At 34.0% G+C, this 26164-nt stretch overlaps 1 protein-coding gene across 4 annotated transcripts in view; it reads left to right on the forward strand.

Moving 5' to 3' along the window:
• The window catches only part of LOC106467356 (uncharacterized protein ZK1073.1-like), a 67047-nt gene that overhangs the window by 31899 nt on the left and 8984 nt on the right, over nt 1-26164 (forward strand). For all 4 annotated transcript variants that reach the window (XM_022395519.1, XM_013927702.2, XM_022395520.1 and 1 more), the window contains 6 exons: nt 744-810; nt 7496-7613; nt 19185-19247; nt 19654-19714; nt 21477-21563; nt 22201-22278. In XM_022395519.1, coding sequence (XP_022251227.1) covers nt 744-810; nt 7496-7613; nt 19185-19247; nt 19654-19714; nt 21477-21563; nt 22201-22278 — 474 coding nt within the window. The remainder of the gene's footprint in view (nt 1-743; nt 811-7495; nt 7614-19184; nt 19248-19653; nt 19715-21476; nt 21564-22200; nt 22279-26164) is intronic.

Consider the following 26164-nt stretch of genomic DNA (forward strand, 5'->3'; position numbering starts at 1 on the left):
GGGTGGGATAAAGCAGTAGGGCAAAAATTTTGGGTGGGGGAGGAGGCCGTCTGTCGGTCCTTTTCAGGACTAGGAGGAGGACAGTGGTCCAATTCTCAGAATTTTGCTGTGGGGGGGGGGGGGGGAGGGGGTACCCCGAGAAAACCCACTTTCACTGGTCAGGCGACGAATAATCTACCTGACCAGTGCCCAAAGCTGAAAAAGAAATTTCTTTCAGTTACTTGGTGAGTGTTTTACGCTCCGTTGTTTTCAACCACTTGAGTATTTATTATATATATACACATTTTACCGGCCCCATGTGGAAAATCAACTTTTGGTTTTGACATGATCATTTTTCTTGGTCTATTTTCAAACCCCATACAAATATTACATATTCACTATAAATCTCTAATCTATAACTAACTATCAAATACTTTTTTTTGCATGTTCGATCTTCCGTGTTTTGTTACTGCCAGTTACAATTTTGATCCTTAATAGAACCAACACCTTTCTGCTATACAATTCCCGTTTAAGCAAGTTGTATAACACTGTTATTCTAAGAATTAATTTTTGACGTTGTTTATACTGTGTTTACTGAAGTTTATGTTATTGTAGGCTTTTTGCTTTGATGCTTAATTTGTACTAAAAACTAAAAATTCAACTTGCATTCATTTCAGGTCATACTTGCACATAAATAGCTTATTCATAAAGTTATTACTTTTATCTGTATTTGTAAAATAACCTCCCAGTTTTTAATCTTGCAGGGTTCCACCAAAAACATTACAGACAATACACCCGTATTTTTGACCGTTCATGACATGGGAAGCAATCGTAAGTAACTGTAGCAAGCTTTTTGTTTCTTATCTATTTTACAGTCAGATGTACATACTTCTGGAAAGGTTCATTGAAAGTTATAAACTTTTTAAATGATAATTTTGTTTACTTTTGAGGTTACACACTGTTACATAAAAACAAAAATTGTATTTATCAAACTTAAGAAATACTATTGTTACGCTACAAGAACAGACTATGGTTATCTCATGTTTAGTTGAGATAAATGTAAGTACTTGTCAGTTTAAGCTAAAATACTTAAATCTAAACCATTATTTAACAAAACTTTGTGTTTGTATATGTATGTCCACTTATCACTGGCAAACTTTTGGACTGATTGACATCAAACCTGGCATGTACCCTCCTGGAGAATGATATAACATGGGAAGATGAATTTGGTTCTGGCCCCATGTTTCACCTTCTAGGAAGGCCTCTATGTCTTTCCTGTGCAGTGTTGAAGAAGTACCTCATTTGGTATACTTTAAAATAATATTTGATTGTTTGTAAATATTCTTAATTTTTAGATTCCTGTTCAAAAATAAGCTCTATAGAGCAATTAAGATATAAAAAAAAGTCTGTGCCTTATAAAATTTATAATGAGAATAAAACGATAATAAGTGAAAAGTAACTGTTCAACTAGAAATGGAAGAATAAAACAAATTGGAAAACATACAGAATATTGTAAAAAATCATATTTCAAAAACAGATAAGGATAGAAATTTTGAGGAAAATGGGTATAAAAGGTAACTGCTACAGGAATGCCACTCTTGTATCATGTGAAAATGAAATACACCAGAGTACTGTCAGGTGTTGATAGTTTACACTGTTTCATTGCCATTCAACCAGTCAGAGTTTCATACCAAGATAAAGCCTATGTAGTTAGGGTAGGTCAAACTTATAGGGTGAAATTTTTTTTGTGCAGAATCAAAATGGCCAAGGAAGGAACTATTTTCTAGTAACTAAAATCTGTTTTGGTGAAATTGTCCCCCTAGAATTATGTCTTGAGGGTCCACAGTGACCTTGAAAGTTACATGTACATGAGTATGGGGTATGTTACATAATACACGAGTAAAAATGCAGTTATATTGTGATTAAAACATATTGGTTTTCAAAATCACCTAGAACTCTCCACGGAGAGGTGACTGCATAGTGATTTCCACCCAGCCTTGCCCAAACACCTAACCATTAGGGGCCATACTAGGTCATTCCTTGTCTGTACTGTAATCACATTTTGAGTCAAATATTTGAATCACATTTCTTAATTTGATTCTTGTGTGGATAAATTCACCTCACTGTTTCTGACTGTAAACAGCTGCTGATGCCTCAGTCACAAGTTTGACACACCTATCAGCAGCTTGTACATGGCAGGGAAATTTTGGAAACTGAACTTTTGGAGTTTCTGGGTGAGCAATAAAACGTCTCGGGATATTTCGTGAATGTTTCTAGTCATTGAAGGTTTGCATTTGTGCTCTGAATCCCAAGTGATGAGATTGATGTAATAAACTGCATCGAAATTCAGTTTAGGAACCCTAAGTTTCTGCAGATCCTTAGAGGGTTCCAGTCTTGCTGCCATGACCTTCCTTAGCCAAAATTCCTGAATATGACATCTTTTATCTATCAACATGGCTAAAGGTACATTTTCATGATGTACAAAGTAGGCATTCTGTTCAATGTCAGGTTCAATAATTGTTTTTATTTTACCATTGGGAGCTTTTGACCAGGCTACTTCTGTGCAAGATGACTGGTACTTGACTGTATATCAAACTGGAGCACATACTTGAACAACATAAATTGCAAATGTTATTAAGTTTTCTAATGGGTTTGCAATTGAAACATAGAGCTGAAGAATTCTGTTTGCAGTTGTTATCCACTGTGAATGACAAATAGACCCTATTTTCTTTGCTGCAAGGGCATCTGACCAGTTCCCTGATATAATTGTTTGTGTTATTTCATATAAATATTTCTGATCAGTGATCAAATTATGGAAATCAACTTTTGACAAAGTAGGAACTGTGATAGTCTGGGATCAAAAACCTCAAGGATGTGTAATGCTATCAAAGCCTCCCCTGTTGGCCCTGAGCTAAAAGCTGCAGTTGCACCATCTAGTTTCTCAAGTAAATGATGGAGAGGAAATTTGTTCATGTGTAGAAGACATATCAACCATCAGAGTGGTTTCTTTAGATTAATATCAAGGTGCTGAATTGTTCTACTGTTTGAACCTTTACTTATATTTGTTCCATCACATCCTGCTGCCAATAAATTACCAAGCTGAACATCATTAAATGTGAAAAAGTAAATTATACTCATCTGCAGGGCTTCTGCAATTGATGCAGGAGATGCAATGTGACTAATATACATAGATTTAGGTTCTTCAATAAATACTACATGTTCTTCCATGGATGTTGACAGATGATACTTTCCTTCCATTTTTATTGGACTTGATATCTGTCTCACCTTCCATCAAATTATAAAGTAAGCTTGTTTGACCTTGGCCTTTGACAATCTACTCTTAAAATCTTAAAATTTTTCTTCCTACTGTGTGAAAGTTTTCAATGCCATTGTGGATTCTTAAGATATTAAGCCACAGCTCCTAACTTTTTACAATATAAGGTTCTTTCAAAGGGGCAACTTTTCCTACCCTGGCCACTTCAAAATTCAGACTCTAAATTTTTTTATCCATCCTACTACATAATGCTAGCAGTCATATTATGCTTATTAACAGTAATGCAGACCTGTTTGCTGCTCCCAAGACTGACATACTGCATGGTAAACATGTAGGAATAAATGTTTTGATTGGTTGAAAATACTCGATTTGAGAAATAGCAGCAAGATTCCAATGCTCAGTAGGATCTCTATATAAGATTCTGAGGAAGGAACATGAAACTGGTACTATTAATAATAGAATTGGTTGAAGGTGAAACTCTCAAAAAGTGATGTTAAGTATCTTAGATGACAGTTGAGAACAGATTTTGCCAGTGACCTTGCTGTAAAAAGAACAGTTACATGCACATCAGCACATTGGGACATAGCTGCTTGAAAACCACTGTTGAGAAGAAGTAACCAAACATAAAGGTTGAAATGAACAGTTGAATAAACAAATATTGAGACATGTATTTTTTACAGTTGAATCTAACTTTGAATTGTTCAGCAACAATTTTTTTCAACAGTAGAGAGTAGAACAGTATCACAGTAAATGTGCAAAATATAAATGGAACATGGTGGAGGGGGGGGGGCAACACAAGTATGGAGCTGCATCTCAGCCAACAATGTCTGTGATGTACACAAAATTGATGGCACTGTGACTGAGGAAGTGTACATTAAGTTTCTGATCTATTATTCCATTCCCTCAGGATCATGATTAATTTTCCAGCAAGGCATTGATCCCAAGCTAGGTGCTCTTATAACTTTAGAGTTATTAGTAGTACCATAATTACGTATGTCAGGAAATGTGATGATAAGAATATCTCTCTCTCTTTCAATATTCTTGAGAGAATACTTTGAATGTACTAAACTTGATGCATACATTTATAATCGTTTGAGAACTATTGATGAGCAAATATAAAGGTGCCAAATTAATTTTTTGTAGTATCTGGTAGGACAACCTTTGGTATATTGTAGGGTTTGCAGATGCCTAAACTTAGTATTAATTATGTTTTCTAACAGATTAAACTTTCATATATTAAATAGGGTTCATATCATAACTTTGGTAGCCAGGGTAGCAGTTGCAGTCCATTCTGTAACTTTCAAGCTTTGGTGATTCTGGAGGTGTGGCTTGTTTACTTACAGAATGAAATGTACCCTCTGCAGAGTTGAAACAATCTGGAATGAATATAAGACTTGTTTTACCACCATACCAAATGAAGTTGCAAACTATGACTGAAATTTGTGAACAAAACTAGTTAAAAGTTCAAATCTAGAAGATGTGAATTGGTGAAAATTTGACTCGTCTAAGAAGACTGTAGGTTGCTAATATGTAAGGGGTTTGTCAATAAACATGTTGCACCAGTCAAAAGACACTCTTTGTTCACTGCAGTTACCAGTATGCCTGAGTCTATGGAAGAATACACAATGTATTTGCTTAAGGTTGTCATTTATGCAACTACTGCCAAGGTTCTTTGCTGGTTAGTATCTCAAAGCTTGTTCTGTGTGAGGTGTCTTCAGACAGTCTCCCAGAACAATGTTTTGCAATGGTAGGTGTCCCTAATTTCCCAATCCATGTATTTTATTGAAATCTGGAAAACATTGGTAATACAGTGTTTGTAAAGAGATCAGCTGTTGATCAACTTATTATAACATATTCTTCCTTGCTTTTACTCATACATTCTTAGAATTGCTAATGTAGTTTTCTTCTGTTGATGCTGTGATTGTTTGACCTGCTTCAGGAACAAGATGTCTAGCTTAGCCTAAAAATCTGGTTCTTAAATGACTTAAATAAACTTGATAATGATTACAATTAACTTACCTATTCTAGTAACACCATAACAGTCATTGTTCGTGAAAGTTGATGATATAAATAATGCCTAGACCACTACTATTTCTGTTGTATCCCAGCCAGCCTTATGAGCCCTGGTATTGGGCAAAAGGCCTCATTCGCACTGCATGTGGGAGACAGTGTGGTTGACATTTTATCACACATTATTTATTGCTTTCAGTCGTAAACTCTTAGGGTTATTCTACCATGGAAGAGTGGAGAAATATCATGTTTTCCACATGCCTTAGGCAATTCTCAGATAAGTAGATTGACACTGCTTACTCTTTCATCCTTTTTATATCAGTTGTTGACATAGGGTTTGGATATTCATGGATGTGTTCACATATATTTTATACTCTATAATATGATATTTGCACAATTATATAATATGTTCTACCAAAAGGGTTTGTTAACTAGGTCTTTTTAACCTTTGTTACTGGGAGTTAAGATTGTTTGGCTTGTAGGAGTAATTTCACTAGCCTGTTTACAGGATAGTAAAAACAGAATCAAATGTTTCAGTGTAATTGGTTTCAAACATTTTACTTTGTGAACAATTAAGAAAAAAAAAATGTGTTATAGCTCTTCGTATTGAATGAATCAAGTATTTTTGAACATGTAATATGACTTTTTTTTTGGTAAAATTATTATTGAAGTCTTGTTTTGTAATGTACAATTTATTATTTACTATATTCAATATGAATGAACTTCTTTTGTTCAGTTTAATATTACATTTTAATGTTGGTCACTATTACATGAATCTGTGTTATAGAAAAAAGAATTTTGATTTACTGTATGGGCTTAGATAGATTAGAAACAACTTGCTTTTCTTTGTGTATTAGTTAAATATGGTGTGTATGCCTAGTGGTTGATATATAAAGGATGCCTTAAGCAAATGATCGTTCAAATGAGAATAGTAAATAATTGTTCAAAAGTAGTTAAACTTTTTATCAGGCATTAATAAATTTACTGCTGGATTAATATTCACTGAGAATAGAGTGATATGCTGTTTGGAGTCACTTTTAATCCTTAAATATATAAACTAAACCGTATCAAATTATTATCTTGAAGCCCTCCAGTGGCACAGTCGTATGTCTGCACACTTACAATGCTGGAAACTGGGTTTTGATACCTATGGTGGGCAGAGAACAGATAGCTCATTGTGTAGCTTTATGCTTAACTACAAACAAACAAATCATTTTAGATTATCAGGACAACCTGCATTATTTACTGGATCTTGGATTTTATTAAGAAATAGACATTTTTATGAAATGATGTGTATTTCTATACATAAATATAAAAGTAGTGAATGCAAATTAAAGAATTAAGTGTATATTGTGAAAAAAAAGTAAACTTGTCATGAATAAATAATTGGTGTTTTGATCCACTTTTGTTTCCTTTTAAGTTATACCCATTGATTATTTTTTTTTCTTATCCCTGAACTACATATTTTGGTGGTTAAACCTACATAGCATAGATGGTAGTGACTGGTCAGGAATTGCATACCCAGATAGTGTGCAAATTATGGTGTTAACTACAAGTGGTTTTGATTTCTAACTTCTGTAAGACATATATTGAAAAATTTTAAACTTAGAAGGTAAATGAGAGAAGGAAATGTTTATCCAAAATTGGCCCAAGCTCCAGGTCACTCATAAAAGGAATTGTAACATTGAGGTGCAGCTGTGTGTCAGTTTTTTGAAAGAAAAATGTATGTGTTAGAATCAAGAATTACACTATTTATTTTTTTTTGTTTGGTGTTTACATGTTCTAAGTAAAGTAGGCCAATGCCTTGTTGGTCCAAAAGCTAAGGAATTTATATATGTATATGATAAGTTGGTGTTACAAAATGCTATTTTTTTACTTTCTTTAGACCATTATACTTCTTTTTCTGGATGTGTGAAATCAGTTAGGTAGTAGTTTATAAAGCCCAAATTGACAGTGGTTAATTTATAGAGCTTCATGCAAATTCATAGAAATCCTGTGCTAAGATACTTTCAGTTAACTATCTATAAGTGTAATCTATTTATAGGAATTTGTTACTTAGTAAACAAAATATTTGTTTGGGTAATTGAAAACTTTATATTGGTTGCAACATGAAAGCTATGTTTTCTTTGTTTGTAAAAAATTATAATTATTTTTGAGTGCTTGTTTAAATACTTGTGTCTCTGTATGTATGTACATATGTCTAATAAGGTGTAATTGTCACACTCTTCACAGACACAGAATTCCATTCTTTCATTGAGCACCCATCCATGGCACGAATCAAGGCTAGATCATTGTTTATTCATGTGGACGTTCCAGGACAGGGCCTTGATTCAACTGATCTCCCTTCTGAGTAAGAGTGCTGTGATTTATTACTAACGTTCATATACAAAATTCCTTTGTTATTCTTATTTCATCATTTGGTGAGTCGAATATGTATAGTGATGTTTTCTAAATAACGATATAGTATATAATATTATATATATTGAATCACAATTTAGAAAAACATCACTACATCTTTTGTATAACTATTGTTGTATCTTAGTAAACTTGTGTTCTGTTTGTTGCTTTAGTTGATTACATAACAGTTGAAGACAGAAAATAATTTTTTCATTAACTATATTTTTAAGAGTTTCTTATTGGAAATCTATTGCATACCTAAATTTGTTTGAGTAAATGGGTATTTCATTTTGTAGTTTTTTTAATGAAGGTATCAAGATTTTGTCTTTTATTTTGTGTTTCTTGGAATTATGATAATCACTAAACACTTGCTCCAGTTGAAGAAATACTATATAAAATAGTGGAAATGATATCCTTATGTTAACACATATTTTATTCAACACATTCAGTATAAGATATATTACTTTATCAGTATCCTCATTAAAGGAGCCAATGCTTTTTAGGGCTGTTTCCAGTTTAGTAGTGAAATGCTGAATTTTCATGTTATAAAGCTGGATTTGTGTATTGGATTATATTTTATAATAAGGTCTTTGTGTAATGCTTGTCAGCATTACTTGAGTTAGATAATAAATGTTATATAATACGCTACTAAAACTTCACTTTGTTTGTATCTTTGAAATGATGATTGTGTGTTTAAGTTAATGGTAAGTGTTTTTCAGCTCTGTTTAAGTCTTGTGAAATATATATTTCTTGTGTTCTACATATGCATAGTTTTGTTTTTCTCTGACCTTCATTTGATGCTCTCTTTAAATAACTTATGTAATCTTTTAACATAATACTACTCGTGAGCTGTATAATGCTCAAATCAGATTTTACATTATAGGCAATACAAGTAGAGTAACTAAAACAAGTTGGTTGGTTTACATGAAGGACTTGCAGTTGCAAGTTTAAAAACAATTATGCTAAATATCATTTTCTTGGTATTTTATATAATGTTAAAATAATAGATAAATAACACATAATGTCAAAATAGATACACAATTAAAATCTATGGCCTTTATAATGTTGACTCTATATGTTTTTATGTTTAACACATCATTAAGAGTGAACTTGCAAGACATAAGAAGGAGTAAATATGACAATTATGGCTTGCAAGTTCACTCCTGAGGATGACGTGGTAAACATCAAAATGTTTAGGCAGCATTTTAGAGGCCATGGATTGGCCTGAATTGAAAAATTTTTTAATTGTGTATCTATTTTAATGTTGTGTGTTATTTATTTGTTATTTTAACACTTATGCTAGTGATGCTGTAGGAAGGCACAAAGATAAGGGAAGAAAAGTGTCCAACTTACACATTTGGAAAGCTATAAAATCCTTCTCATGTTACTTCGGCAAGGATTATCTTTACTCTTAAATATAAATGACATTTTCACAGTCTTTGTTTCTTTATTAAGTGTGTATGCATATGGTTGTACATTTCTGTTAGTGTTTAAAAAAAGAATTTATTTATATAATTGACACTTGAAACTGTTGGTACTTGGTGAAACTCTGTAATTACAGAATTGTCTTGTTTTTCTGTAATTCTTTAATATGTTTTTATGAAAATAGCTTCGTAAATTAGAAGTAATGGACTTGTGAGAAAGCACTTATTATACCTTAATAGAAACTTCAGACTACTAGCATATTTAATCGAAATATTAGATGAAGAACACCTGCAATGTTTTTTATGTGATGTATTATCAAAACAAAAACACAAGATGTATTATAGCATCCATTATAGAAACAAATAAGTACACAAAGCATCTGAGGCTAAATTGCACAAATCATAAACAAGTACAGATGATACTTAAGGTTTATCTTAGGAATTTTCTATAAATGGAAAAAATTACTTGGTGATTTTTTTGGTCAAAATTCTAGTCTATGCAAAAGGAAAACATGTCACGTAATTCCCTAATCTATAGAAGATTATTGAAATGCCCAAAACAATACCTAAATCTACATTAAAAGATCTAAAAATCTATTTAATAATATAAAAGTATGTATAGACCATATCTATATATATGCATCTTTTAACTTACTATAAAAATATTAGATAGAAACTTACTCCACACAAGTTGGACGTTGCTAAAAAAATAAAAATTACAGCTGTGTATTGAACCTTGAAAAATATATGAGCTTCAGAAGAAAAATAGCACAGTGAAAGTTCTCCATATTACATTTTGTATGGGGTGAAAAGTATTATGGAAAGTTCATAGGGGAATTTGACACTAAAGTTCATGATGTAAAAGGAACTGTATATATGGCTAACAAAGATACCTTCTTCATAAAAGGTTTCAGCTATGATGGAGAAGGACCAGATGCTTTTTTCTGGGCTGGAAGTACAACTAGGCCTTTTGAGTATGGTTTCACTGTTCCAGATGAAAAAGAAAAAAAAAATGTTTTGGGGAGATACAGTAACAAAAACATCTGGATTAAGCTACTAAATGGTAAAACCATTAAGAATGTTAAATGGCTGAGTTTTTAGTGCAGAGAAGTTAAAGTAAACTTTGGCTCACTTCATATTCCAGATAATTTGGAACTTCCGTGTGCAAAAGTTATTGAACGACTCCAAACTTTTGCTCATGGAGTAAAGTCTGATCACATTGTGATAAAAGATGAAAAAACAATATATATACCTAAACTCTAGTATGATGGTAGTGGTCCAGATGTATATTTTCTTATGGATGAGGGAACCAAACCTCAGAGTGTGGGAGCTACAAAGGTACCAGATGAAGAAGGAAGTACAGGTGTCTTGCATGGTTACCAGGGGCAAGACATCACACTTACTCTGCCTGCTAAATTGACAGTTCATGACATTGATTGTTTGAGCCTTTACTGTATTCAATATCAAGAGAATTTTGACCATGTTGTCATCCCTGAAGACTTGAATGTGCCTGCTCAGAGAGGTTGATATTGTCATCTGAAGAAAAAAATATTTTAATAATTAAAATGTAATATGGGGCACTATCACCGTGTATTTTTCTTCTGAAGCTCATATATTTTTCAAGGTTCAATACACAGTTGTAATTTTTATTTTTTTAGCAATGTGCAACTTGTGTGGAGTAAGTTTATATCTAATATTTTTATAAATGATGCCTATATGGCTGAATAAATATTATAAAATTTTAACCTACTATATATTGATGTGTGAAACTATAAACAATTTACATATTTGTTTGCAGTACATAATATATGAATATATAATGATTTAATGAAACACTATATTGTTTTATAGTTTGTGAATCAATTTTACTTTTAATTTGCCACATCTCTGTTCAGTATTGTAGATCTTTGTGTTTTAATTATTATGAGTCAGTGGTACTTGAAAATTATTCAAACCATTGACCTGTATACAATATTTTGGAGATCCCATAGATGTGAATGGATACATTTTCAGGGCTGTACTTATTGTTGACCCCACCCTTTGAGATATAAATTTTATACCCCTCCTCAAAAATTAACTTATCTTTGCTTTGAAAGATGCAAACTCATGCAGCACTTGCAATACACTTGGTATGGCCCTGATTCTCTTCTTGGTATATGCTGGCATAATAAAACATGATACCATCTTTATCTGCTTTGGGAAATTAGATATTACTATCTCTAGAATTGTACATTTTAAAATGAAATGGTTATATTAGTGTGTTTTCACACAATGTAATTATAACATAACATATTATAACAGTATTCATTATTACCACATCCAAAGTTTTCTATAAGCTTTCAGAACTCACTACATATATACTTAAAACATGGTATACACTATGTGATGGTCAGAGTGACTTTGTAAAAAGAGGTAGTGGCCAAAGTAACAGCGGTAGGTGTTCTTTCTGTTATCCGCTTTCAACACTCGGCTCTTAATGTCCTTCCACACTGTTTTACATTATCAATTAATTGACAGTCATTGGCCACAGAAGTGTCTTACAGGATGAAGTTGTAAGGTCCTGGGTCAAAGTAGGAAGTAAGTATAATTCAAGAAATGGCTCTTCAAAATCAGCATTATGGGGGCTACTGGAGAAGAAACTTCAGCTGAATTTAAATATTATTACAACAGTGGTGGCCATTTTTTTCATTGCATTCTTCCATAGAGAGTGCTATGCACTCTCTGAGATATATAAGACAATTGTATGCTCTCCCCCCACAATTTGTGTATGTTGTGTTATAGAAAACGTAATAAGTTTTTTTTTGTTTGGTGTAAGGATGTGGTGCCATCTATAAATTTAGTTAATGTTAACTTATGTCAAAGATAACAAGTGTTCAGTAACAGCAATAATAAGGAGTTGTAACACCCCAATAACATGCCCCTTATTCCAAACTATCATCACACAGTTTGGTTGAGATTGACTTATCAACCTAGGAGTAGTTAGATAACAGACATACACACAGATTTTTGTGCTTTATATATAGATTGTACCCCCACCAGGTAAGAAATTTGTTTTGTTGACCCAATGGAAATGGTGGGGCAATGTTTGTGTCATTTACTGACAGCAGAAAGGGGGAAAATTGAAATGGCTGTTAGAGTTGTAAGTATGAGAAAATAAATACAGGAAAGGTTTTTAGAATCCTTAAGAGTTTTGTTGTGACCAGATGTTGGAAGGTTGGAAAATTTTGATTGCAGACAGACACTTAGATGCAAGATGCTTTATGATATAGGTTAATGAAATGTTGTCTTTTATTACAAAAATTTTGGTTTTGATATGATACTTTACCTTTTCTCACATAATAGCTTTCCTTGATTTGTGCTGTCCTCTATATGAGCAATTTTTGCTTGCTACTAACCTTGAGGTGCCCACTTAACTTTATGTAATTATATGTGGTATAGCTACATAGTAGCATGCAAATGAGCATGCAACAATTGTCAAGATATATAAGACTGTCAGTTTAGATATTATTGATTAATTTAGTTTTATGAGTGAATATTTTATTATTGTTTAGTTTTTCTTATAATAAGAGTTAAAAGCAGACAGGCATTAGCAAAAGAGAGTAAAGTTAAGGGCAAGGAAAAGTTTGGTGTGAAGTTAACTATCGTAGAAGTTATAGGCCTAGTTTTTAATATGTTAGAGTAAGATTAACAGTAGAAAAGGAGGCAAGAAGAATAATTTATTCCATCAAAGTGTAGTTATAAAGTAATTGAATCAGCCTGAGTGCACTTTGACAAAAGGAACAGAGGATATTTTGAAGAAAGAAGACCAAATGATTACTGGAAGGGACGTATACTCGTGCCACAATTGTAAGTGAATCACACACAGAATACTAGTGTGATAGTAATAGAGAAGATTGTTCAGCTTGTCAACTGAAATTGTAAAGCAATTGAATAGGCCTAAATGGAATTTTGACAAGAAGAAAAAAAGAGCTATATATACATAAATGTATATATATGTATAGTGTCTATGATATGCCTATAATCTGTATAGTGTGGAGAATCCTAAGCCTTACAACAACAACAACACAGTGTATATTTATACTCTTAAAAAGTACAAGTAAAAGCCTTTTAATTTACAATTGGCAAACATATCATAATTTAAATTTGACAACAATCCTCCACCAATAGGAGTGTGACACACCGTCCAATGCAGCTGACTCCCTTTGTATTGTAGATCAAACTAATCATTTCTTAATTTGGATCTCTTGTGTAACGAAATATATTCTGTCATAGAAGTATTGTTGGATTTTTACCTTCCAACATTTTCTGTGCCTGCAGATTTTGTGGCCTTTTATTTCCATATTATTAGTATCAACAAGGCATTGTTTATTCTAATATTACATTTACATTGGCATTGTGTTTGTTTTTGTCTCTTGGGAGATGCGGCGGCTTTTGTGCAGTGGTTGGTGAGGTAGTTCATGTGGCCTGTGTCTTCTTTTTCACCTGACTTACTTCCACCTATGTTTTTTATTTATTGTAGAAGGGATTTCCCTTGTTTTTTCCCACTACCTACCTTTGACTTATCCTATACTGATGCTGTCTTGAATCTGTCAAAACAATTTTTTTTTGTAATTTCAGGACTAGGTTTCTCAGGTATATTTCACTCCTTCTCTTTATAAATCGTTCTTTGCTTCTTCTTTTTGTTTTTTTACTTTATATCCAGATATGCCAGTCTGCTTTCAGTTTCTTTTACCACTTCTTTGGTGCTGGTTTGCTTCTTCCTCTTTCCTTTGTTACCTCTTCTGACTAGACCAAATTTGGTTCTATATTGCCTTTCTTTGACTCCTCAGCTCTGGAGTCTTTTCTTCCAACCTAGGGGGTCAGATCCTCTGTTTTTTGTTCATCTTTTCATAGGCTTAAGTTTCTCCCCTGTGTATTATATTCTCTACTTTTTCCATTATTTCTCCTCTGTTGAACTTCTTTCCGTGGATATCCATCATTCTCTTCAGCTGATTTTGTGGATGCTCATTTACTTATCTTGTCTTCAGTGGCTTGTTTATCTTCCTCAGACTTATCCCTTCATATTTGGATAATCTGTTGATAGGGTTTGTTAAGGAGTGATGTCCTTGTTCTACAAGTCCTTTTGCCTTCTTTTCTCTCATATGCGTTCATCTGGCTCCTTTCATCTGCCTATGCAATTTTACTGGGATGCTTGTTTCTCTGGGGTCATATGTTGTGGCTGCATGTCAATGTTCTTCCTTATCCTTGCTATTTTACTGACTTTCTCATGCTCCTTCTTTGCCTTTCTCTGTCTCATTTCCTCCTGCTTCCTCTTCTCTCCCTGTCACCACTTCCTGTTCCTCTGTTTCCACTTGTCTTCCTACTGCTTGTACACTTCAGTGCTGTCAGTCTTTGCAGTGACTATCCCATAGGCTCGGGGTCGGTGGGTCCTGTTTCCTTTTGGTTTACCAACCTTTGCACTCCCTTTGCAGCCAATTTGGAGTCCTGGGAGTGTTCTGTCAGAGAGCCTTACCCTTTGTTGTTTTTCCTCTCTTACTCCTCTGTCTTCTGTTTCTGTTATCTTCCCTCCTCCCAAAGATCTTGTTTCTTGCCTATGTCCATGGCAGTGGTAGATCTAATGGCCAAATATGGGTTTCTCATACTTTCATATGGTATTTATTACCCATCTTTTTGTGGTTCCTGAGGAATCCATAGCTAGACATCTGGTATTAGTCATTTTATATTTCAATCAATTTCTCAACCTCCCTTGATTTACCATGGGGACTTTTCTTACCCAATGGTGGTCTTTTCCCCGAGTTTTAGGATGATCATGGTGGACTTCTCAGATGTGTCTTTACTCATTTGCCACCATCCCAACAAGTCTCCTACAGCCATCCTTTTCTTCTCATTAGGGAGGCAGCAAGTCTGGGTCAGTTGGTCAACCTTGAGAAGTTGCTTTTCACACCTATGTAGTTTCTCATTCATTTCGGTGTTTTTCTGTTCACATCCCCACAGGGCCCAGTCTTTTCTTCTTTTGAGGGACAGGGAGTGATTAGTTTCTCATGCTCTGTCCTCTTCTTCTTTCACTGTGAGGGAGGTTCCCATGGGTTGTGCTCATTTGTGAGGTCTACAATGGACTCTGCATAATCACTGGTTCCTCACTTGGGTTCCCTTTTCCTCCATCATTTTCTTTCCTTACTTGAAGCCTTAACCTGGTGAATTATACACCCAATACCATAGAGGGTGTTTTTCTTCCTTCATCTTATCCAGGTCTCCATCTGTTTCCAGATGTCACATTGACAAGATGGGGGCATGTCTCAACACTCATTTGATTTCAGGTCAGTGGTCGTGTGACGATTTATTCCTTCCAGTTCTCTCATAGAGTTTTTGGCAGCATGCTAGACTTTGAATCATTTTCTTTTAATGGTTTGTGGACATCTGGTGATGATCCATACAGACAAATCTGCTGTTGTTTCTTATATCAATCGCTGGAGAAGTACCCTGTCTCACTCTTTCTGTTTACTTGCTCTCAACCTCTTTTTCTGGACCCTTTCTTTGCATATACATGTAATAGCTTGTCATATTCCAGGTGCCCTGATTTTTGTAGTGGATTGTCTTTTCCGGCCCAGCAGAATACTACCTATGGAGTAGTCCCTTGATCCTCTGGTGTTGCAATGGGTGTACTATTGTCTGGGCACTCAACTCCTCTTCTTGATACTTTTGCCAGTCATCTCAACACTATACTTCCCCTTTTCTAGTCCCCAGTTTATCATCCCTCAGATCATGCAGTCCTGTTCACTTGGGACTGGTCCAATTTCTTTCTCCTTACTTACCCTCCTATTTATCTTCTCCCTCATGTGCTTTCTGTCATTCTGGTCACTCCATGTCAAGTTCTCCTGCTCACTGCACTGGCTGGCTCAGTCATGGTTTTTTTCTATTGAAACTTTTCTGCTCCTCTCCTCCTTCTACCTGTGTCACTCTCCCTACTTCTCCAACTTCACTCCTCTTTCACTCTTCCATATATTTCTTCCTTTTTGCCTGTGGTCATAGAAGATCTGATGTGTTTTTCATTGATGTTTCCCATATTCTTTCCCATGGTTCTTATATTCTTCGTTATCCTGCTCATGCTTTTTGCTCTAAAACATCTGTGGCTCTTGAAGGGGAAAGTGCTTTCATTCCTATTTCCCTTCCTTCCATTTCTCCCTTATATTTTTGTTCTGTTCCTGGTCATTTTCTCTGCCCCATCTGTGCAGTTCATTGTTATTTGGCCTGCATTACTATTTTTCACAGTTCATGCTCCCATCCATTTATTCTGTAGAATTCCTTATCTCCTTGAGATATTTCTCCCATTATACTCAAGCAGTTCATCCATTTATCCTATGCTTCATTGGATCTAGATTTACACTGACTCATATAGGTCTTCTCTTGCCAAATCCATGACCTTACTCTCTATCTGGCTGCTCACTTCCGTCATCTGTTGGTGGGGTTTGTGCAGGCTTGCATGTGGACTGCCCTTCATACTTTTGTCACACATTATATTTATCACCCGCAGTCTCTTCTTCTTCAGGATATCAGCTTCCTCCCATTGCCATTCTATATCACTTCCCAACTCTAACTGCATAAGTTCTTTTTATATATATCTTCCCTTTACAGTGGCCTATTTCTACATCTCTAGATTCCACTCAGTGATGAGTGGTGTCTGTCTGGGTATACTTAACTTGAAATCTGCACCATGCAACCTTTAAGGTCTATAACACTTACTGATGAGATGGGGTGCTTCACAAAACTGCTCAAGGGTTTCTCACAGTATATTGCTTCATATATAAGGTCTGTTCCAGACTGTAACAACTAATGAGCTACCATGAATAAAGCAGTGTCAGTATTGCTGCCCATCCTTCTGGTCCTAGTTGAATAAACCGGGACTGGCCTTCTTTTCAGAATAGGGTTTATAGGGTCACCCATTGCACAGTCTTGATGTGTTGCATTCCTCTGGACTACCTACTGCATTCTTTCCCCTTCTTCAAATGGAGTATGGGAGTCCATGCCACTTACCAGTTTCTAGCCACTGGGGTAGTGGACCATGGAGGCTTCCTCCTGAGTGTGACCACTTCCACTCAGTTGAGAGTATGGCGGAGGTATTGTGTTGGTGTAGATGGTGTGTACTCTCCTCCCACCATGGACAGGAAGACACATACCTGATGCTGCCTCGTTTTGGACTGGATGAATCTGCCACATGCAGTTCACCCCTCCAGCTAGCTTTTCCCCATCCTACTACTGCTTGCATGCCAGTTCCCAGGTGGTCTCATGTTAGATTGGTACAGGACCAGTAAATGTAAGTCCTCACACATGTGGTTGGTAGGGACCCTCTTCCTACTGTGGACCATATGAAAAATTCCAGATGCCACCTGGTTTTGGACTGGAGTTGACCACCATGGTTGCATTCCCCCCTTCCTGGATGTTAGGTTCCTGGGTGGCCTGGTGTTGGTTGTGTCTGCACACATGTGCTCTGTCTAGATTGCAGGTTCAGAAGTTGCTTTTCCATTCTGCTTCCTGGTCTTAAGGTGGAGACAGTTGGGACCCTCCTCCTACTATAGACTGGAAGACACATACTCAATGTTGCCTGGTTTTCGACTGGAGTTGACCCACTGAGTATAGTCTGATGCACCCTAGCCACTCTACACCATCTGGCACATCCACTTCCAAAATTGGATTAACTTCCTTTACACTTGGCTTGACAACATGTATCTTCATTGTGGGTGAATAATATACTCTGGTACAGATGAGGTGCAGTCTCCCATTTGTGTGACCCTATGTTTTAGGGTATCATGTTCAATGGGTTTTCTTCAGGCACTTTCCGAAGGGGGCTCATCTAGATAAACTTTGCACTGGTCTCTCCTACATTTCAATGTGGAATTCTAGCTATTATGTGAGAGGATGCAAGGTATCATATTGGAAATTAAAATTTTTCCAACACTGATAATGTATTTCCGATAGATACTTGCCTCCTCGTACATTTTCCACCCATCCTCCCAACTTCTGATGTGCCTTTTCTTGCCTCATCTCAAAATGATTAGCGTGATCTACATTACAGAGGGAGTCAGCTGTGCTAGCTATATATATATCTAATGCAAATACAGTTAAATTAGATAAGGATATATATATATAATGACTAGGATAAACTATTAAGGAATGTTGAAGCAAACTGACTAAACTAACCTATTCTTCTCTGTAAATGAGTTGGAAATTTTCTGTGTAAGAAAACAGAAAAGATTCCACTTGATACCAGTACCGCCTACAAAAGGTATTTAAAGTACAAAGCTAGTATGGTTAAAACATATAGGGTAGATTTGTTTTATGTTAGCTCATAATATGTGATGAGAGAATATACCAAGTTATATACAAACTTTATTTATAGCTAAAGTGAAGTAAGTAAAGTAAAAGTAAAATATTTTATGTAAAAAGTAGAAATACAGGAGAAATAGGATTTATTCCTATAAAGGCTATCAAAGTTCACTTGTCATTGCATTGCAAGATTAACTGGTGAAATACCATTTTTAATGTTTTATTGTAGATGTGATGTTGGGATAGAAGGTAGGATTTGTACAATTTACTCATTTCAGCTAAATTACTTTATTAAAGAGTGTAATTAAAGTGTAAGAGGACAAGCATATTATATAGATTTATTTGAAACATCAACTGGTAAGCATCAAATAAAATGATGTTATTTGCTTTTCTACTTATAATGGTTATGACTGCACTTTACAAAAATAAGATTTAAAGGATTTATGCAAGCTTGAAGAGTGTGTTTAAGAGGCATAATACTGGAAATGATTTGATGTTCTCTAACTGTTTTACACATCTATCTAGTGATTATTGACCATTACAGGTAAGCATCAGTTTCTGTTAAATGAAGAGCACTGAATTTGTTCAATCAGTTCATTCATTAGGCCTTTGCCCATATTTTTAATTAAATATGAATGTGTAAAGATATATATATCCTGATGTGCAATTTTTGATGTAATTGAAGTCAAATGTGATAAAGTTTTGGCATAGTTTCTGCACTTTATAAAATTAAATTTATATACAGTTCTGACTTTAAATCTTGTAACATTATGTTCCAGTTTTACCTTTCCATCCATGCAACAAATTGCAGAAGATATTGTTTCTGTCCTTGATTACTTTCAGTAAGTATGTTTTTTAGCTATATATTTATACAATTTGCTTAAATAGTATTGATTAACAATAACAGTACTGTATGCACTGTAATCTGTGATTATTGACTAACTAGTTTTGTTGAAGTTAGTTCTTGCACATACTCATAGCTAAAATGGCTAGTATGTGTAGAGCTGCAGGACTGTTAAATTTAAGCCCTTCTTTGTAGATATAAAGATCTTTTGTAACAATTTTCAGTACATTTGGGTGTATTTTACTGTCTCACTTTTTAAAAGTGTACATTTAGAAACTACTGAAATGAGTTGTAAATCCTGTTTTAGAATTTATTAGATAGTAGCATACTTTGTGCTTTTGGTTAGAAGCATTGATTGTAAAGCTGAATCTGAGTTTTAAGAAAATTGTTAATTTCATTTTCAGAGTCAAGTATGTTGTGACTTTTGGTGAAGGAGCTGGGGCCAATATTCTTGCAAGATTTGCTGTGAGTAGTTTTTCACTCTGAAAATAGAAATGTAGAAAGATAACTTTTTACTGAATTCCTAATTGAAACCAAATTTTTTGAAGTTATGATTATTTTTCACTTCACAGGTTATTTCTGTTTACAGTTTTCTAGTGTGTCTTCAGTTTAGATCATCACTAACATTTAGTCAATATCATTAAGTGAAAAGATTTACTTTAGATGTTTTTCATTCTTTCAAAAAAAAAATATTGTTAAAACATTCATTACTTATTTATAATTTGTGTTAAGTTCTGTATGAGTGTTCACATTTTTGGGATATTTTAAATTTTTGTGCTAGTGAGTCAAGATTATATATATTGGTTAGTTCTACTGATTTTGTACTTATTTTTGTGTGTGAGATGTTTTACTTAATCCTCTCAACAAAGGTTTGATAGGTTGATTTGGCTACAAGTAAAAAAAGAAAAAAAAAGAAACATGATCTTGATTCTTCAGGGTTTTTATTTATTTTTCTTAGTGTTATGATTTTTCAAGTTATAGCTTTTGGCTTAATTTCTGTGATCTTGGGCTGATTAAGATATAGCAACAACCAAGGCACTCCATATGCCTCAGTTTTGAATCACAAGCTATCAGCTGAGGTATATACTAGGTGATTCATTGCTTGTTTGTCAGAAATCATGCACTTATCAGACTACAAAAAAGACACTTTTTCATCGGAATGCAAAACACACACATGTATATATATATATTAGATGAAGTTGAAGAACTATTCCGCTTATATTCATTTTTCTGTAAACCTTTAAACAAATAAAAAAAACATTCAAGGAGAAAACCTGTATTATGGAAGGCAAATAAAGTACATCCTGAGCTCAGACTATATCCACAGATATTTCATAAATGTGATGGTGTATTGAACAAAATACACATTATGTTTTTCTGACAAAAAAAAGAAGAATCACTATGAGAGTCTTATGATATGATGGTGAGATAGTTCAAGTTCTGGGACAACATCACACACATCTTCTTTGTGATGATGTCTCATTCCAATGAAAATATCCTTTCTGATGCCACACTGGACATTGGTGATGACAACTACAACACCGTGGTCACTGATAGTACAGGCCATATGCGCATCTTCAGTGCACACTCAATAACAAACCTCTCTGCAACAAGAACAAGAAGGAGGAAGTTTACCTTGTAACAGTTGTGAATACCAAAAATAAAGGCACTTTTCGAGTGATGCTAGGATACTGTATGGCAAATGAAACTATATTGAAAATACATGACATGTCTTCAACTGACAGTCACTTATATTTCTTTTCACTTCTCTGTGATTTACCTCATTTTAGGATACATTGCACCAACTCCATTGCAAAGACACCTGAATGTATCGTGCATTTTCATAGGTAAATAAACTTACTGATCCAATCTTCTTAAAAATTGGATTTAAAAGCATTGGGGAATTCTTTAGGTCGGAGATTAGTATCGACATCCAATACGGAGATCGGTTGCAGGCTTAGTTCTGGTCAAACTATTTTTGTAGTATGATGTGAACTGCTGCATGCTACAGATACATTTGTAAAGAGAAGTGCTGTATATGTATAGCATGTCAAGATTGATTTTACTAGTAGTTACCATAAGGAATAGTTTAATGACACTAAGGTTATGGTTATTTTTCTTTTGCAATTTCAGGTATTTTCAGTTTTATCATTCTAAGCTTAGTATATTCACTGCAGATATTCTCTTAAAGACCAGCTTTATGTAAAACATATAATTTTATTTGCAGATGGCATTTCCTGATCGATGTCTTGGAAACATTTTACTTCATTGCACTTCAACAGTAGCAGGAGTGATGGAGTACTTCAATGACAAGGTGTGTAAAAAAAAAAATCTTTCTAATCAAAAACAGTAGCAGTAAAGATCTCATTTATTGCCATAAGAATTCAGTAAAAAGTCATTATGCTCAGTTAATTATTCAATTGTAATTTTATTATAACTTGAATTATGAATATTGCAGTAGTCTGTAGACTCCAGTCAACAGTTTCAATTAACTTTTATCAATATTAGTAATTTATTTACAGAGACATTCAGAAATCTATGTTAATAAATTTAACATAATTTTCTTATATATGTGATACACCATGATTTGGTGATAAGAGAAAACTGAGAGTAATGTTCCTTCAGCTCTCATTGGATTGTTGTAAAAACTTTTTGTATAGTTGACTTCTCTTCATTCACACAAAGGGGTGCCACTTACAGAAAATGCTTATTATATTAATTGGCATATTTGATTAGTTTTGGCTCAGTTATTGGTATTAATGAAGAATTGGGTCTGCTTATCACTAGTTATTGAACCCTTTAGTTAAAATATGACATCTGATTGTACATTACGCAACATCTAAAATAGTCTTATAGGTTAGCTTCTTTAAAATTAGGTTTGGCTACAACGATTGTGAAAATGAAGCTCACAAATGTGTATATAATATTATAATAAAATGTTACTCTAACAGGTCATGAACTGGAAGCTGCAAACTATTGGCATGCATGCTACAGCAGAGCATTATCTTGTGTTTCATAAATTTGGAATGGTAAGGTACTTGCTATAATGTTTTTTCATAGAAATATGCACTTCCTTTAACTATGCTTGTTGTGTTGTATAATAAGACACATAATTTTTTTATTTATTATTTTCGTGGTTAATTAAAAATTAAAGGTTATGATTTTCAAAGCCCGGTCATTATATACATTAGTTAAAACTGTTTTGTTTTATTGAATTGTGATTTTTGATTATGCAAATTAAAGTAAACTCTTATTTACTTGTAGTTATATATTTTAATGTAAAATAACAATTATGTGTATCCTTACGTCCGAGTCTTGCTTTAACAGATATCTGTCGTACTAAGATATATTTTACTTACATTGTAATTTGCACTTTAGTTTGTGTATTTCTCTGTCTTTTATGTGTAACACTTTATTTTTGATCTTATTATCTAAAAGAATGTGTATTACTATGCATAATATTTTACATTAGTTTTAATTTCTAAATAAGAAAATATTAATGAATTAATCTCAGAAACAAGTGTATTACCTTAAAGAATAAAAGTATTAAAGGTTACATTTCAACAGTTATATATTTTATAAATTCATTGAAGTTTCAAACTTGATAACTTTGTTAATTATTTTAAAATGTTTATGCAAAGCCTTGTTTACTAGTTTTGTTTTTGAGATTATCATAGACGTTTTGTTGATATGCATTATGAATAGCAATTGGAAAGACAAAATTTCAGTCAATATAAGTTGTAAGTATTAAGCTTTACTTTAAAGTTGATGCTGAGCAAATTTTGCTTCATTGTTTTTGTCAGTTAGCTTCTAAAAAAACAACACCATTTTTAAAACCTTGTAAAGCCTCTAAACTTTTGTAATATACAACTAATTACCCCAAACCACGTAAATTAAGTTTTAAACTGTTTTCAGATATATATCATGTATTAAGTATACTGACAGGACAAATTTAGCCAAAATAAATATGTAAAGAATTAATGAAAACAATTGATAAGATGAATTAAATATGAAAATTTGATCCAAGTAAAAGTATAGAAGGGTAAAAAGTTCAAAGCAATTTTTGCATTGCATCTATGAATATATACAGCAATTAATTATTATTTCATAATTTTAGGTAGGAAAAAAACATCAAAATGGTTTGGACAGTAACTGCTTAAAGCTTGCAGATTATCCTAGAATAATTTATCTCCACTGCATGTAGTCAATATGTTTCACAAACTAGTTAAAACATAGCTATAATATTACAAATTCTCATTAATGCAAGGCAAAAACCACTATTATAAAATCATATAATTTCCTTTTTGTATGTGAGCTGGGCATTGCTTAGTGAATAATGTTCTGTACTGTGTATCTGAAAATCTATAGTTTGAGTCCTGTCACTGTAAGGGTAAAAATAAATAAAATATGCTCTGTACTTTATGGGTTGTGGGTGGATTATAACAGTAGTGGTTCAAATCCCACTATCTGATTAGTTTGGCAGTGTGATGCTGTTGATTAGCTATATTCCTGCTAGTCTATTATTTCAAAACTATGGTAGTCCATGTGTAGCTTTGAGTGAACATCCAGCACAAAAAAAAATATAATTTTTATAGGAATCAGGCATCTGATGATCAGTAATATGATCATAAACTCAAATTATTGATCAGTCAACCCAAATAGTAAGATCAGTCATCTCAGTCATTACTTTGAAGGGAATAAGAGAATTTAAAGTTCATGAAATTGTTCATAAACCAGGGATAGGTCTCAGAGAAGACCTTTCGATAGTTTATTCATATGACAAGCCATCAGACAAATTAAAGACAGCCAATTATAACAGGATAATTTTTTAAGTTGACTCCAGGTGGCTTAAAATGTTGTTAGCAGAATACAGAATTGCTTAAAACCAATTGCACAGTTGTTCAGACAACTGACAATGCAGACTTTTGTCCATGACCCATGAATGTGACTGCTATCTATGGAACCTGACTTGCTGTGGTGTTAGGGTACAGACTACTTGATTGAATTGGATACTCACAGTTACAACTGGATGATGTGTGAGTAAATAGATGATTAGGAACAAACTTCGAAAACTGATCTGTTGTCAAATACCCAAATGAGATGCATTTTGTTTATAGCAAGGCATAAAATAGTTTCCATGCAATTATGCCAACAATATATCCAGTGTACCAGTTTGCTTTTCACAGATTACTTGCACTTCATCCTACATCCAGACAACAAGCTTATACTTACTTGGTGGAAATTTAGGAAGAAAATTACTTTGTTTTCACACAGGCATATGATGCTTATGATGATGATGAAATACGATGCGAGAAGATATGAAGCATTGGTGAATATATCAAAATCTTAAGTATTTACTGTAAGATTGTGGTAATTAGATATCAGTCATTGTCATGGTTTGGAGCCTATACAGTCACCTAATTCTAATTATTAATTATTTAAAATAATTAGATACTTATTGCTAACTAGTTTTTTATTCTATTTTGTGGCTGCTCATCTACTGCTGTCCTCAGGAATGTCTTGTGAAGAACTATTTTATGTCATGGTAGTAACCAGGAATTGATCCTAGGCATTTCTGATGGAAGTCTGATGCATTATTCACAATGCAACAGGATCATAATTAGTGTATACCAAACCACTTAAAGACCTAATGGAGAGAGAAAGCACCATTTGCAGTATCTCCTGTGAATGTGGTTACCAATACATTGGTTTAACAAAAAAATAAACAAGAGTTAAAATTAAGAAGCATATTAGACATACAAGACTCTCTAATACCAATCTATCCACAATAGTCGATCATGTCAAAGTAGAAGATCATACATTATATTGGAATAATGCTGAAAGAATAGGACATAGATTACCCATAATAAAAATAAAAGAAGCCTTCTATATCCACCTAACTGATAACACACTCAGTCAACTTAGCATAGAAGTCAGCAAAGCCTGGACTCCCATCTTGAAAAAAGAGTTAGCACAAAGGATCACATATAAAGTGTAATAAACTTAAAATAAGACCCAAAACTCGAGCGCTTTCGATTAGTTGACTATTCTTCTTCAGGAGAACATTCAAATAGTTAGTTGGTTCAAGTTCTTTTGGGTGATACCCCAGTTGAGTGGATAATATAGCTGACTAGAAGGCCTAGGATGGAATTCCAACCACTACCAGCACAGAAAATAGTCCTTCAGCTAGTTAGTGAGTGTCTATGTGTGTATGTGTATCTATTATATATATAGTTAGATCTAAGTGATTATATAGGCTTTCTACCCATGACAGCTGTATCAATCTCTACATCGTGAGAATGATATCATTAATGCCACATGTGATAAGTACATCCTATATCCCTTGTGTAATCCCATGCTGGTGCAACCGGCCCCAACTTCAGCCTAATAGATGATAATTCCTACCTCCCCTCCCCCATGCTAAATAGGTAGACACATTCCTTGAAGAACAAGAAAAGATTGATCAAGTGGGGTGGCCTTCAGTCCAGTTGAGTGTATATGGGATGATGTTGGGAAACATGTCACATTCCATCAAGTGACACCAGATACTAAAGATGTCCAGAAAACAGCTGTTTTCAAAGGAGTGGCTGAAAAAATATAACCTTATTAACACTTTCATTTTAAGTGAGTTATATCAGTGTTAGATTGCAATGACTGTTCATAGTGACTACACTTTTTAATTAAATGACATGAATTATAAAGATATTGCTATGACAGTGGAAGTCACGCGATGCTGGGAGCATGCGCGCTGGAGTTTCTAGAAGGATCATGAATTATCGAGGAACTCCGCGATTGTCTGAGTATTTGCCAGGCTCCCTCTTTTTTAGTATATAAGTCTGGCAAATAAAGCCAGTGACAGAGATAGATATGCAGATAGATTGAAGATAGAGATAATTGAGTCAAGCAACAGTAAGC

This window comes from Limulus polyphemus, unplaced genomic scaffold (assembly GCF_000517525.1).
Source record: "Limulus polyphemus unplaced genomic scaffold, Limulus_polyphemus-2.1.2 Scaffold2582, whole genome shotgun sequence".
NCBI lineage: Eukaryota > Metazoa > Arthropoda > Merostomata > Xiphosura > Limulidae > Limulus > Limulus polyphemus.